Source organism: Cryptomeria japonica, chromosome 2, assembly GCF_030272615.1.
Source record: "Cryptomeria japonica chromosome 2, Sugi_1.0, whole genome shotgun sequence".
Taxonomy (NCBI): Eukaryota; Viridiplantae; Streptophyta; class Pinopsida; order Cupressales; family Cupressaceae; genus Cryptomeria; species Cryptomeria japonica.
The window spans coordinates 163,768,594-163,784,435 of NC_081406.1; the positions used below are offsets into that span (position 1 = coordinate 163,768,594).

The 15,842-nt window shown below is 34.3% G+C and overlaps 1 protein-coding gene across 4 annotated transcripts in view; it reads right to left on the bottom strand.

Moving 5' to 3' along the window:
- LOC131038409 (uncharacterized) overlaps positions 1-15,842 on the bottom strand; it is a 101,925-nt gene that overhangs the window by 32,250 nt on the left and 53,833 nt on the right. For 3 of the 4 annotated variants that reach the window (XM_057970839.1, XM_057970837.2, XM_057970836.2), the window contains 3 exons: positions 2,468-2,584; positions 2,220-2,321; positions 1,137-1,655 (listed from right to left, as the gene is read on the bottom strand). In XM_057970839.1, the coding sequence (XP_057826822.1) occupies positions 1,257-1,655; positions 2,220-2,321; positions 2,468-2,584 (618 nt within the window). In that variant the 3' untranslated portion in view covers positions 1,137-1,256. Of the gene's footprint in view, positions 1-1,136; positions 1,656-2,219; positions 2,322-2,467; positions 2,585-15,842 lie in introns of those variants that run through there. The other variant, XM_057970838.2, reaches the window with a different exon arrangement.

The window sequence follows — 15,842 nt, forward strand, 5'->3', positions numbered from 1 at the left end:
GCAAAATTATTGTGGTGGTAAGGGCTTGTTTCAATAGTTGGAAAGCAATTTGATACCTTTTGATCTACTCAAATCTTTTTTCTTTCCATTGGAGAAATTTTATAGGTTAGCTAATCTATAAAAATTCTCTACAAATCTTTGGTAGGACTTGGAAAAATCTGTAATACACTTTCAAAATATCTTTTAGGGTAGGATACTTGACAATTGCTTGGATCCTATGGCAGATATTATATGTCGTAGATGGTGTATCTTGAATTGAAAGGACATTTGGGTTAATTTTCTATAAATTTTATGCTCCCAATATCTACAGTACCATGAAATGCTTCTTATGCTCCCATGGCTCCTTGGAATAAATTAGAATATCATCTAAGAACACTAGTACATTTTTTTGTAAATAGTTATAGAAACATGATTCATAAAACTCATAAAGGCAAATGGTGCATTTGTCAAACCAATTGTACCTCTGATAACTCATAGTCTCCAATCTAGTTTGAAATATTTCTTTGGGATATCCTCGTTCTTAATCCTAGGTTGGTTATAACTAGATAAATTGGTCTTTTCCATTTTGAACAAAATTGTGGCCCCTTTCATTTGGTCAAATAGATCATCAATTATGGGAAGAGGGTATCTATTTGTAATCACCTTATTTGACATCTAGCAATCAATGCACAACCTTGGTCCATCTCTTTTGTTAATTAAGATCACTGAGATGGCCCATGGTGATGCCTAGATCAACCTAGGTTTTTCTCCACTAAATCCTACAACTACATTTTATACTCTTATAATTAAGTAGTATTCATTTGCTATGGAGAAGAGCCTTTAAGATAGACTCATCTTGTGGAATAAGATCAATTGAGAAATCATTTGTTGCTTTTGGGGCAAGCCTAAGAATTTCTTAAGAAAGTCATCTCAAAATTCTTGCACAATTGGATGATCTTCAACATTGGCTATTGTATCTTCACTTCCCCTCTCAATCTTGACTAAGAAAAACATGCTTCCCTTCCTTATAGCCCTCCTGATCTACATAGCTATTATCATTCTAGCTACTAATGGCCTTTGGATACCCGAAAGCACTACAAGCATTCAATCATTTTGTTAAAAAGAAAAAGCATGAATTTTGTTTTCTAAACCAATCCTTCTCGAGAATCATGCCATACATTTACTCAATTTTTGTAACAGCTAGATCAACTTGTGCTTCCCTTAAGCTGGAATATATTCTTTAAGTTTTACCAGACCAAACTCTACCTCATCTTTTCTCACCTTAAATTTTTATAATTAACATTGCATCTAATTAACACATTTGGAGAAACAAAGCTATCAATTGGTCGTAAATCTGAAAAAACAGAAATAGGTTGTCCAAGAAAAGTACTTTGAAGTTCAATGGGGGAAGCTTGATTATCTGCTGCTGTATTGATTCTAGCTCGAGCCTTCGTTGTTCTATTAGGATTTTCTGGACATTCATTCTTATGATGATCTCCGCCACAAGTCCAACATCCCCTAGCTGGTCCTTCACGCCTATTCACTGTTGCACAGATTCTGGTTGGTGGCTTGGTGGTTGTATCTGGTTTGTTTGGGCACTTATTCCTATAATGATCTCCCCCACAATTCCAACATCCTCCAGCTGGTCCTATAGTACTGCTGTTCCTCCTGAAATCCTGCATTTTATCAAATATCTGGGATTAAAAGATATTTTGTCAATTATCCGCACTCTTAATGCTTTTACAAAAAAATCAGGTTACCACGTGTCTAACAAAACTACTACCATAAAAACAATAGATTCAACAATTACAAATGTAAGAGGTGATAGTCTTCAATGTAACAAAGACTTCTTAAATCTCCTCTAATGCAAGTTTTACATCTGAATTTCAGCAGAAGCATATATGCACATCTGATCCAGAACTAACCATCGATTCAGCCTTACTGCTCTTGATTGACATGTATTATCAACTTGCTTCCTTATAATTCTTGAAATCTACCGGTGGTGAGAAAATAAATATTACAAGCATGCATCTAGCCATTAAGATGGAAAAGAAACTTTACTTAAACAAACATCCCATGTTTTGGTATGTTGTTTAATCTAGCTCCATTAGTTATTACAGCAGCAGTCATAAACGGAAAAGTTAACGGTTATAGAGATTCCAACATACCTAGAAGGCACAAGCCCAACTGTAGTATAGAGTAAAGGTCATCAACATAATAACTTATAAGTAATTACAAACCCGGTTATCTGCAAATTCATCTCCTATGGAAGCACCAGCTAAATCAGCTTCCGAAAGGACTTCAGGATTTCTTTTGTGTTTCTCATAAGTTCCGTACTGTTTCTGAAACAACAAATTCAAATATTTTTGTTTCAAATTGAAGATCAAATATTAATGAATCAAACTTTATTCTAGAATGCCTTCCTGAGGATGGACAAAACAATAGTGTAAGCAAAGAGATTTTTTCTTTAAGAAAACAAACAACATACAACTAGCGATGGCCAATCAGATGTGTGCTGGGTCCCTGCACTTTCACGTGATGAAGATTCACAACAAACATCGAATATAGAAATAAGAACGGCTGCATCAAGAGCTGCATAACGTAGCTGTACCAAAATATTGATATCAGAATATGCAAATTCCATTATAATAAAGAGAATAGACAAAGAAATAGCAGTAATATCCACAGCTGATCACAATGATAAAAACATTTTAGCCTGTCTATAGAGTATAGACTCTATACATTTATAATAACAGTAAGTGGATAAGGTATATAAGTTGAATCTGGTCTCAGAGACGAAAATAAAGTAACAAAGAATTAACGTTCACAACCAAGCAATCAATTTCCATGACAAGCAAAGGCATTAATAGAGAAGTACTGATTGTTTAGGCAGTGATTTTACACTTATTTAAATTCCATGATTCATCATCATAAAGAGGGACTTTTTTTTATAACATTACAAACTTTGCTCAATAAAGATGGGGAATCCATTGGTGGGAAGGGAGAGAACATAAAATGAGACAAAAGAGGAATAAAATTAAAATAAAACAAAAAAAAAAAGAACTCCTAAAAAATTTATTACATGTGCCACTTTAAACCATAAACTCAAAAGTTTACAACTTAGTGCTAATAATGGTTTAATCAATTCAAGTAAAATTATTGAACTATTATTATAAAGTTGGAACTGTTGTTGTAAAAATGTTTATTTGAAAGATGGTGTTACAATATCAAAGGGATGTAAGTAAATCCAAAGGAAAAAAGTGAAAGAAAGGATGTAAAGAAATAATAAACTAAAAGTTGACAGGAAAAATGTACCAAAAAATTGAACAAAAGAAACAGTTGAAAATCAAAATATGAATCTGATATACATGACATTATCAAATTAGAGATACAATTATAGAAACTAAAGGTGTATGCAATATAATAATATTATAATCAGTTGAAAGTATTAATACGATATTCTGATTAGAATAGAATACATGTAAATATAATATGGTAAGTGTGAAAGAGATAGTGGGAAGCAAAAGCATAAATCCAGTAAATTAAATATTGCAGAATAAACTATTTGTAAAGAAATAATGGGAAGAATAAAATAGAATAACAGAATAACACATAAGACATCGATTTATGTGGTAAAACCTTGACAAAATGTCGAGGAAACATCCATGGGGCAAAGTATTGGTATTCTTATTCTTCAGAGAAAACTATTACAATCCACAGCTGCTGCTATAATAATTGCATTTCTCAACTCTTCTTTGCCTTCAGGCAACAAATATATATATATATAATTTTAAAAGATAAAAACTAATTTTTTAAAAAAGATATGGTTTGTTTATTGTTTTATTGTTATATTGTTGTCAAAATCCAACAATTTCTACCTTGACAACAATTTACCTGATACCTATTCATGCCCATTCACCACCTTTTCTACAAGCCAAGAGAAACCAAACTCCACCTTAACTTCTTTAATGGTATCTTTAGCCCTTTCTCACTCATACGACCCAATTGATTGTGTCATAAACGAGCCCTTTCTTGCTCATACGACCCAACTGACTATGCCATAAATGAGTAAGCTCATTAGATATTATTGTTGCTTCATTTATCTTAGTACTCCTTTCTAACTTGTAAAGGTTTCTAGCTTTTGTAGCTTCCATGACAACTACATTGCCTTTGGACACTTTCAGTACCACCTTGACAAGAGAAATTATAACCACCAGAATCCAAAACTCCCAAGGAAACTAAATTATTTTCAGTTCAGGTACATGTCTTACCTCTATTAACGTCTTTACAACACCATCAAACATCTTACTTTTAATGCTACCAATCCCAACACTCTTACAAGAAGCATTATTTAACCAGAATCAAACAACCATTCCTCATGATTCTGCAAGATTTCTTGAATGGATAAGTAGGAGGTATTTTCCACAGCAAGTCAAACTATGATATTGCTATCAGGGTTCAACTGTGTAGTTTTTGAGTCAAACTCATTGACCCATGTTTCACGAGTGGTGGTTCACAAGAACCCATCTCTCATGAGAATGAATGGTCCACCTAGATTAACGAAAATATGATTTATGATCATGATTAATCATTGTCTTATTACATAAAAAATATTAATAAAAATTTAGTGGAAAAAAATCATTGTCTTATTACTTGTTTAGAATTATAGTTTGATGGGGGTTTGGGAGCAACACCAAAACGAGGTTGAGGGTAGCACCCCTAGCAGGGGTTTGGGTAAGAGAGAGATATAGAAATAGGTCTAGATCTCGAGGGAACAAGAAGAGAATGAGATTGAGAGAGGAGTTAGAGGAAGAGTGATAGGCCTTAAGTTGAAGGGAAACAAAGAGAGTGAGATAGAGAGAGCGAAAGAATATTGATAGGAGGTTGCTAATTACTGAAATTTGATTGTGTAAATTTTTTTAAATCTTCTAAAACCTAGAATTTGCATTCCTAAATATCTGAAACCACTCTCAAACATCCTACCAATATCTACATGAAATATAACATCAAGTATAAGTCAAATTTCAATATGTGACATATTTAAATGTTATATTTCATGTATAAATCTGATGAAGAGAATGAAACTAGCTTGAAGACAAGGATGCCATTTTCACATATTTTCCACCATTTTTGCTTATGGTTCAAATTTCTAAGTTGGGGCTATGGGAGACTCCTAGGCATCCCTGAGACAGCCAAGAGACTCCTAGGAGTCCCTGAGATGTCTAGACGTCCTGGTGTCTCTAGATGTCCCAGTGGCGGTGGTGGGATGGTGGGGGTACCCCATCCTTGTCCCCTCGTCTCAGAAACACAATTGTTAGTATTGCCCTTGTTTGGTTGTCAATCAATCCATTTTTTATTAGCTAGTCTAACCTCTCCCCTCTTCAATAGAAGCTTGAACTGGCAATTACATTATAAACAATAAAATAGATAGATAAATAAATAAAAAGAAAGAATCCTAAAGAAAATAAATCAAACTACCATGAAAAAGAATTTTAAAAAAAAGAATGGTGATTTAAAAACTATGAAAACAAACTAAAGAGGGAAGAAGTCACAACTTCCCATTGACCTGCAAGTGGGAGAGGAAAAAGTTGATGTAGGAGCATCTAGGTCCAACATCAACCAAAAACATCTCAATTTTTTCCACTTGTCTTTCCTTTGTTTTTGTTGATTTTTGGTGTTATGCTTCATGGCCAAGTTAGGGAATTTTGAAGGTTTATTGGGTTTGCAAATCAATTGTTTTGCTGAAATAGTTCACCTATTTGATCAATCATCGATGAGAAAATTGTAGATAGTTGATGTTGCGATCATGCAGCTCTAGCATGGACTTCAAAATCCAATTCAATGCCATGCACCACTGTACAAGCATTCCATGTTCATTTTTTTTCTTAGGACTGTTAGTTTGGTTCGAGTTAGTTTTTTTGTATAATTAGCATGCTTTTGTTTAATCAAATAATGCTAATAAAATGTAATATGCATCTTCTTTCTTTAAGATAGTTAACCACAGTTCTCTTCTACCACCATAGCTTTCCATGTGTTTTGTAATGTTGAGAATATAATTGTAATAGGTAGAATTGCTATCCTAAATTGGAGTCTTCGGACTATTTTTTGCAGTCATGATTTGTTCTTTGAGGCTGTAGATTCTATATATACTCAACCTTTTGTAATTTTTTGTTAAGTCGAAATAAAGAAAATCTTTGTTAAAAAATAGAGCATCTTTCTTTGAAACAGAGCAATCTGTAGTTATTCAAATTCATGTATTTTCAATTTTTACAATGTCAATTATGAGGGTCCAATAAATAAATTTATTTGATATTTGATTGTTGTTGCTATTATTACTTTCTCTCAGTTTGGTATTGTTTTGTTTATCAGCTGGTTCAGGTTTAGGGCTCCTTTCAGAATTTACAATTGGTATCAAAGCAGGTAATTTTGTTTTGGGTTGAAGTTTTGTTGTTGGAATTTCGCAAAAGTTAATCACATCAAATTCTAACCAAATGCCAGTTCTAGAATTTGATGGAAATGAGTATGATTATTGGTGCATAAAAATGATGACCTTTTTGATAGGAAAATATATGTGGGAGATTGTTGAATTAGGTTACCAAGAGCCAGCTGAATGGAATACCCTTTCCGCCAATGATAGAACAACCAAGAAGGAGGCCAGGAAGAAGAATGCTCAAGCTTTGTTTCACATTTAAATAGCTCTTGATAAGAGCTCATTTCCAAGAATTTCAGCTACAACAACAACCAAAGATGCCTAGAAGACTCTACAAGAAGCATTCCAAGGTAGTGCACAAGAAAAAAATGTCAAGCTACAAACATTGAAGAGAGAATTTGAAGCTGCAAGAAGCTGAAAGTATAAGTGACTATTGTGTTAGAGTTAAAGATGTGGTCAATAAAATGCCTACACTAGGGGAAACTATGAGAATGAGGTTTTGATCAAAAAGGTGTTGAGAACTTTGACACCAAAATGGAATCATGTTGCCACAATCATAGAAGAAAGTAAGGATTTGACAAACTTTCAATTTGATCAACTAGTTGGATCTTTGATGTTTCATGAAGAGAGATTGAGAGATTCTTTTGAAAGTGTTGAGAAAGCGTTTTCCTCCAAATTACAAATCACAAAAAATAAAGATGACAACAACACCAAAAGCAATCAAGGCCAAGATTAAGTTCAAAATCAAAATACTTTGAGAGGAAATAGAGGTAGAGGTGGCTCAAGAGGAAGATGTGGTTCTAGAGGAAGGGGTAGAGAAAAATTTGATAAGAGAAATGTTCAATGTTATCATTGTAATAGGTATGAGCACTTTGAAAGAGATTGCAGATTGAAAGAAAGTAAAAGTGTTAATTATGCACTCAAGAAGGTGACGAGAATCCTCTAGATCATTTATTTTTATCTTATGCCAAAGGTGAAAACAATAGTAAAGATGTTTGGTATTTAGATTTTGTATGCTCTAACCATATGATAGGAAATGAGAAGTTGTTTTCAACAAAGGATGAAAGTTTCAAATCCAAGATTCAGCTTGGTGATGACAAATCATTGGAGGTTGTTGCAAAAGGAGCTATGGAGGTCCACACAAAAGAGGGTATGATACTATGAAGAGTATTCAAGATATTTATTACACTCCATAGTTGAAGCATAATTTGTTAAGTGTTGGGGAATTATATGAGAAGAACTATAAAGTTGTATTTGACAATAAGAATTGTACCATCTATGATAAGGATCGAGGCAACGGGGTGGTCACTGTTGTGCCTATGACAAAGAACATGATACTCCCTTTAAAGTTTGGTGAACATAACAATAGCCTTGCCAATACGGCATATGAGGATACAAGTTGGTTATGGCATCTCAGGTATGCACGTTTAAATTTTCATAGTTTGAAGCTTCTAACATCACAAACATTAGTTTCTGGTTTGCCCAAGGTTGAAGAACACAAGGAGATTTATGAAGGATGTGCTAAAGGCAAGCATGCAAGGAAAAAATTTCAAAGGCCAATGCATGGAGGGCCCATCAACCACTTCAACTTTTTCATTTGGATATTTGTGGTCCTATGCAAACAAAGAGTTTGGGTATTTCATCATATTTTATCACTTTTATTGATGATTACTCATGAAAATGTTGGGTGTATTTTTTGAAGGCCAAAGATTAAGCCCTTGATACATTCAAGAGATTCAAAGCCCTTGTGGAAATTAAGAGAATTTTGTTCAAAAGCTCTCCAGAGTTATTGTGATATGAATAGCATCATGTGGCAACTCACCATTGCATACACACCTCAATAGAATGGGGTAGTTGAAAGGAAAAATCGTACAGTGGTTGAAATGGCAAGGATCGTGTTACAAACCAAGGGATTGAGCAATTATTATTGCGGAGATCAGTTGCTATAGTAGTGTATATCCTCAATTGAAGCCCCATTAGTGCACTAAAAAAGATGACTCCTTATGAAGCATGGCATGAGAAAAGACCTAATATTAATCATTTCAAAGTTTTTGGTTATTTGGCCAACGTACATGTACCTGATCATAATAGACAAAAGTTAGATGCAAAAAGTGAGTCATGCATTTTTGTTGGTCATAGTGAGAAAAGAAAGGCTTATAGATTGTATAATACCCTCACTAATAAGCTTATTGTCTCAAGAGATGTAGTTTTTTATGAAGAGGGAGTTTATGGTCATCAGAAAGGCCATGTTGAGAAACCAAAATCTGTTTTGAATGATGTTTTTATTGATGATATTGATCATGAGCAGCCCACTAATGTTTCTTTTTCAAGTGCTACAAATCCACCAAGGAGCCCCTTATCTAGTTCTTCAATTCAAAAAGCAAGTCAAACTTCAACTCCCAGTTCTACAAGGAAGGTAAGAAGATTGAGTAATATTTATCAAAGGAGTGCAAATCAAACACATGAAGAAACTCTAATAGGTGAGACAGTGAATTTTTCTTTATTTACTAAGACTGATTTTGAGCCATCATGTTTTGAAGATGCACGTACTAATGAGGTTTGGATGCAAGCAATAAAAGAAGAGATGGATTCCATTCACAAGAATGACACTTGGGAGCTTACATAGCTTCCACATAACAACAAGAAGATTGGCACCAAATGGTTCTACAAGACTAAGTTTAACAGTGATGAGAGTGTTGAAAGGCATAAGACAAGATTAGTCTTCACACAGAAGTATGACATTGATTATGAAGAGAATTTGCACTAGAGTAGCAAGACAAGAGACTATTAGAATCTTGATTTCATTAGCAGCTGAAAAGATTTGGAGCATGCGTCATATGGATGTGAAAAGTGCCTTCTTGAATGGGTACTTAGAAGAGGAAGTATATGTGGAACAACAACAAGGTTTTGAAGTGGAAGGAAAAAAGCATCATGTCTACAAGCTGAAGAAGGATTTGCATGGCCTCAAGCAAGCACCAAGAGCATGGTATGCTAGGATTGATGGATACTTTCAGGAAAATGGCTTCTAGAGAAGTGAGAGTGAACCTACCCTTTACTACAAACAATAAGGTAATCATTTTTTTTAATTATAAGTTTTTATGTTGATGATTTGATGTATATGGGTAGTAGTTCTAAGATGAAAGATGAATTCAAAGCTTATATGATGAATGAATTTGAAATGAAAGATCTAGGTCTCATGAAATATTTTCCCGGAATGAAGGTTTATCAAAGTAAGGATGAATTTTTTTTTTCAAACAAAGTAAGCAAAGGATATGCTTAAGAAATCTGATATGAGTGATTGTAACCCATCCTCCAATCCAAGTGTTCATGGAGTTGTGTTGTGTAGAGATGATGGTGCTGAATTAGTTGATGAGACAACTTATAGAAGTATTGTTGGGATTTTGATGTTTCTAACCCACACAAAGCTTGATATTGCATATTCAGTTTCACTTGTTTCAAAATACATGACAAATCCATCATAAATACACATGAAGGCAACCAGGAGAATTTTGAGGTCTGTGAAAGGCACTCGAAATTCTGGTATCCATTACTACTCTTCTAAAAGGTTCGGTCTTGTTTTCTTTAATGATTCGGATTGGGGAGGTAGTATGGTTGATCGCAAGTCTACATCTAGAAATTGTTTCTCATTTGGTTTTGTTTTGATTACTTGGAGCTCAAAAAAATAAAGCATTGTTGCCCTCTCATCCACAGAAGTAGAATATGTTGCAATTACTCAGCAGGTACACAAGTTCTTTGGCTTAGAAAATATTTAGAAGAAATTGGAGAGATGCAGATTCAAACTATAGTGGTTTTTTGTGACAATGTAAGTGCCATCAAATTAACAAAGAATCCGACCCATCATAGTAGAACAAAGCATTTTGATTTGAAATATCACTTCATTAGGGATTTGGTGCAGAAGAAGGAAGTTGATTTCAAACATATTAGCACTTAAGCTAGCAAACATCTTCACCAAGGTAGTTGCAAAAGCTCAGTTTTTGGCACTTCGAAATAAGATTGTGAGCCCTCTCAGCATCAAGGGGAAGTATGTAGACAATTGATGTTGCAATCATGCAACTCCAGAATAGACTTCAAACTCTAGTTCATTGCCATGCACCATTGTATAAGCAGTCCATGTTTAGTTTTTCCCTTAGGACCATTGGTTTAGTTCTTGTTTGTTTTTAATAATTAGCACGCTTTTGTTTAATCGAATATTGCAAATAAAATGCAGTATGCCTCCTCTTTCTCTAAGATAGTTAGCTACAATTATCTTTTCTCATCGTAGCTTTCCATGTGTTTTTTAATGCTGAGTATATACTTGCAATAATTAGAACTGCTATCCTAAATTAGAGTCTTTTGATTGTTTTCTGTAGTCACGATTTGTTCTTCGAGGCTGCAAATTCTACATATACACAACCTTTTGTAATTTTTTGTTAAGTTGCAATAAAGAAAATCTCTATTAAAAAATAAAGCATCTCGCTTTAAAATAAAGCAATCTGTTGTTATTCAAATTCATGTATTTTCAATTTTTATGGTGTCAATTATGAGGGTTCAATAAGTAAATTTATTTTATCTTTGATTACTGCTGCTATTATTACTTTCTCTTTGCTTGGTATCATTTTGTTTATCAGCTGGTTCAGGTTTAGGGCTCCCTTTAGAATTTACAAAAATCAATTGTCATGAAGCTTTGACAATACAAACATCTGTCAAATAGTCGACTATCAAAAACATAGTTTTAGCAAGCTTCTCAATTTCCAAAGTCTTTGGTTTGTTGAAGTGGCTCACTAGTTTGAAGTTCTGCCAAATTACTGATCGTGGAAACACAAATGATGTTATAAAGCCTTTGTTGATGCATTCCTTAGTTTGAAAACTCATGGAATCATTGAAGAAATAGAGTAAGAAACGGAACAAATGGTTTGAGAAGTGATTTGATCGAGGTCAAGTTAGCCAAATCGCTGAATCTCCAAATAGGCAAAATAGCTAAGGGAGAGAGCTTCAAAGGTTTGTGAAAGTCTTAGTTTGCCATAAGATCGAAGTGCCAAAATATTTCAAAGGTTCACGAATTCATTGGAACATTGAAGTTAGCATGGACTAAAAGCCCGATAAGGCTGAAGACGGGTGTTGACTAGGAGCAACAAATCTTGATTGTACAAGGACCCAACAAATAGAGAATCAAGGTGCTATGATAGGGGCATGGGTGGATGCATGTAAGAGGGAATTATAATGGCAAAGGTGCTGAATCAAGAGGATGATAGAGGGAGTGATGTGTGGCTTGACATGTCAAGACATGGAGCTCATGTTAGAGGGCACGACTATTAGATGACAACTGTACATACAAATTGGAGAGCAATTGTTTTGGACATGACTTCTTCCACATGTGTGAGAGTCAAGGAGATAGTATTCGTTGGAGTCAAAGATTTGAGTAGCAATGAGAAGAAAAATAATGTAGAAGATTGAGAAAGTTGAGAAGAGGGTGATGACTGGGAGAGTCTCTCGTAGAGTTTGTTGTTAAAGAAGGGGCAAAGGTTCACCTAAGAATGAAGACGACCATGCAAAAAAGGGAGAGAGTGAGGAGCAAGAGAATGAGCATGCATGTGATGTAATGTAATATATTTCTTGAAGCATATTAGTAAAAGAAAAATGTTTTGACTTTGTGCATGCGTTATCTCGTGTCTTGTGGGTTGAGTAGGCTATGTGACTAGATGTTCTCGTAAGACTACCTAGCCATGACTACATTAGATGGTATTAAAGGAGTTTCTCATTGGAGTGTGCTGGGTGAACTTACAATATGCGTTCTTACTTTTTGACTAATTTTGACACTTAGCTGAACATTTTGAAAAACCCTTCACTTTCTGACAGCTATAACTTTTAAACCCTTAAGAGTTTGAAGATGATCTAAACTAGTGATTTGTAACATCTTGTTTATAGATTATAAATATATAAATTTTTCAAATTTTTTTTTAATAAAATTTTATTGATTTTTCCATCTCCCTCAAAAATTAGTTTTTTATAGCAAATGACATTTTTTAAGAGTGATGTGCATCCCGAAACGCATAATTTTTTTTCTATAAATGATAAAAACTTAATTCTTTTTAATTTTGGTTTGTAACATCAGTACCCAGGGCATGCAGTTGGCTTGATAGTGATATGTTGAATATTTTTCATTTTATTAAGTTTTGAAGTTTGACTAATTATAATTTAGATATAGGTGTATGTTTGAACACATGACTTGTTCTATATATATCAAAATTCAATTTTTTTTTGTTAGAAATAAGGCATCAATACCCCTAGTGCATAGATATTTTTCAAAGTTTTTTTGAATTATTTTACTATTTTTCCTAATGCATTGAACAAAGAAGTTCATGTTTGGTGAAAAACCTACACTAATAAGAAATAAAATAAAAATATATTAATGAAATTAAATAAATTAAAAATTATACTATTTGGAAAGCTTATAACAAGGACTAAATACTTAAAAAAACAAAACTTATAAAGGAACTCATTTGACCCCCCAAAAGCTAATGTAAAATTGGTTTTTTATTAGCATTTGATAGATGCAAAGGAGACTCTTTTGCAAGTATGATTTAGAAGTAGAGAGCTTCTATCCAAGAAATTTTGATCTAAGAGCCTTTGATCTAACTCTCTTCAATTAATTACTTCAAATGGGACCTCTTAAAACTTAAATAATTATATTTTTTTTAAAATGTATGATTTCAACAAAAATCAGGATGTACCAAAAAGTGGGAACCAACATTGTGAGTTCACCCTGCTAAGGAGTAGGATGTGTCAAGGTGAGTTGCTGAGATGTGTTGAGTGTGTTGTGTGGGTGTGTTTTAGGAGCCTTGTAATTCTCAGGTTGTAGGCTATCCTCCAACAAGGTTGAAGTTGGGTAAAAGGTGTAGAGTTACGCCACTGAGAGAAAGTGGGTAGAGGAAGCAAGGGAGTGTGAAAGTAAGCTATGTGCTTGAATGTGCATGAGATAGCACAAAGGAAAAACATGGGTTTTTTTAGTGAGTGTTAAGAATTTCAATGCTGGTGAGGAGGGAAAGGATGTACAAATCCATAATTAGTAAGATGAAAATGATGTTGAAGGATGTTATAAATATTCAAGTAGTACTAGAAAAGGAAGGAAGAGGAAACGATGGGTAAGAGTCAGTCCCATTCATTTTCTAACAAAAGCTTATCTGTAGATGGATTTATGTGTGCAAGAAAGAACGAAGTACTTGAACCTGTATGTCTAGAGGAAGAAGAAGAGATGGTAGCATGTCTTTTCGAAGGCATAAAGGATGTGGAGATTAGGAGGTGGGGTTGTAGAAAAATGCCTCAATGAAGGCATATAGGTGTTGAAGGCTAAAGATGTGCATGGAGAATCTATTGCAAAAGTAGTCAAAGAAGGGGGTGATAGTGCAAGAGCATTTGATTGTCTTTTAGAGGATGTGAAGGCATTAGAAGAGGATAGAGTGGCTATGAGTGGAGACAGAAACGCTACAATAGACAGTGTGGAGGAAGATTTTGTAGCAGAAGATGGAGGGATGTACATAGATGAGGTGGCACAAGTGGAAAGATTACTAAAGAATATTTTTGGTGGGGAAGGCTTGAGCATAGTGAGTTGAATCCTACTATAAGAATAAGAGGAATCAAGGAAGGTGGGAAGATGAGGAGTATTGAGTGCAAAATCACTTGGAGGAGCATGTTGGACTATGGTGGGTTCAATCCCACAAGAGGAAAGAGGAATGAGGATCTGATTAGGTGAATGATGGTAATTGTCCTAGCCAAATGTAGGAAGAGGCAAGGGAAGAATATTTTTGATGAATCTGCTTTATAAATGGAATTCATTGTAGGTTGTTTGCAACCTAGAAGGATGGTTCTACTATTTGACTCCATTTTGTGAGCTATTCTCACAAACTTCTTGCTCGACATGTTTGATGTAGGAGCATCCAAGTTCATATGCAATCCAACATCAATAAAAAAATATCTCAATTTTTTCTAGTTATATTTGCTTTGTCTTTCATTGGTTTTTGGTGTTTTTCTTCAGGAGAAATTTAGGATGCAAGTTGTTCAAGTTATGGAATTTTGGATCTTTTCTTAGTTTGCAAGCCAGTCTATTCATTGAAATAGTTCATCATCAAAATAGTTTACCCTTTTGATTGAGAATCGATGAGAAAATCAAGGGAGAGAGCTTTAAAGGTTTGTGAAAGTCTCAGTTCGATGAAAGATTGAAGTGTCGAAATAGTTTGAAGGTTTTTGAATGCATCCAAACACTTTAAATATGACAAGGATTAAAACATCGATAAGGCCAAAGATGGATGCCAACTAGGAGCGATAATTATCAATTGTACAAGAATCCAATAAAAATAGAATTGGAGTACTATGACAAGGGCATGGGTGGCTATATGTCAATGGTTAATATAATGACAAAGACAATGAATCAAGATGACAATTGAGATAGTAACATGTGGCATGACCTATCAGGATGTTGAGTTCATGTCAAAGGACACAATTGCTACATTATGGTTATACATGCAAATTGGAGAGAAATTATTTTGGGTGTGACTTCTTCCACACATATGAGAGTCTAATAGATAATATTGGGTGGAGTTTGAGATTTGAGCAACGACTACAAGAAGATGAATGACATGGAATATTGAGGATATTGAGAAGAGGATGATGGTTGGGAGAATCTCTCATAGAGTTCATCATTAGAGAAGGGGTAGAGGCTCGCTAGAGAAAGAAGGCGATCGTGAGAAAAAGGGTGAGGTGAGGAGTGAGAGAATGCCTATGAAAAGAAGGCCATGCCTATAATGTAATGAGATCTATTTCCTAAGGCATATGAATAAAAGAAAAATGCTATGATGCATGTGTTGTCTCATGTCATGTGGGTCAAGTAGGCTAGATGACTACGTAGTCTAGTAAGACTCCCTTGCCACAATTGTACCAACACCTTCATTGAAGAAGTAATGCATATTCTTGACTAGGAAGGGCCATGCCATTAACTATAAATCTACTAGCAATAGTAATTTGTGATATAATAATACCGAAATTCTCTGAGTAACACCACTATTCACAAGAAGATAATTCCAAGAACTGCATATTTAACAGAGAATAAGAACACAACTCTTGGCAATCATATCCCAAAAATAGTATGTCTCATACCAGAGACATGTTTCAATACTTATGTACCATTTAAAAGGATCAACTTTTGCAAAATAGCAATCTATGTAACCAAAACTTGCTTAGTAAGAGCTTTTGAAAACACTCATAAAATAAATAAAAATGGGGGAAAATAATTGTCATCTTCAAGCAACATGCGAGCTTGTAGTTCAAAAAATTACATGCATGTAAGAAATATACCCCAGATTTATAAATGTTCTCTAGTATATCTTCATTTACTCTAAGAAGTGCATGGTAGACAACCAAGTTGCTTGAAAGGTTAAGG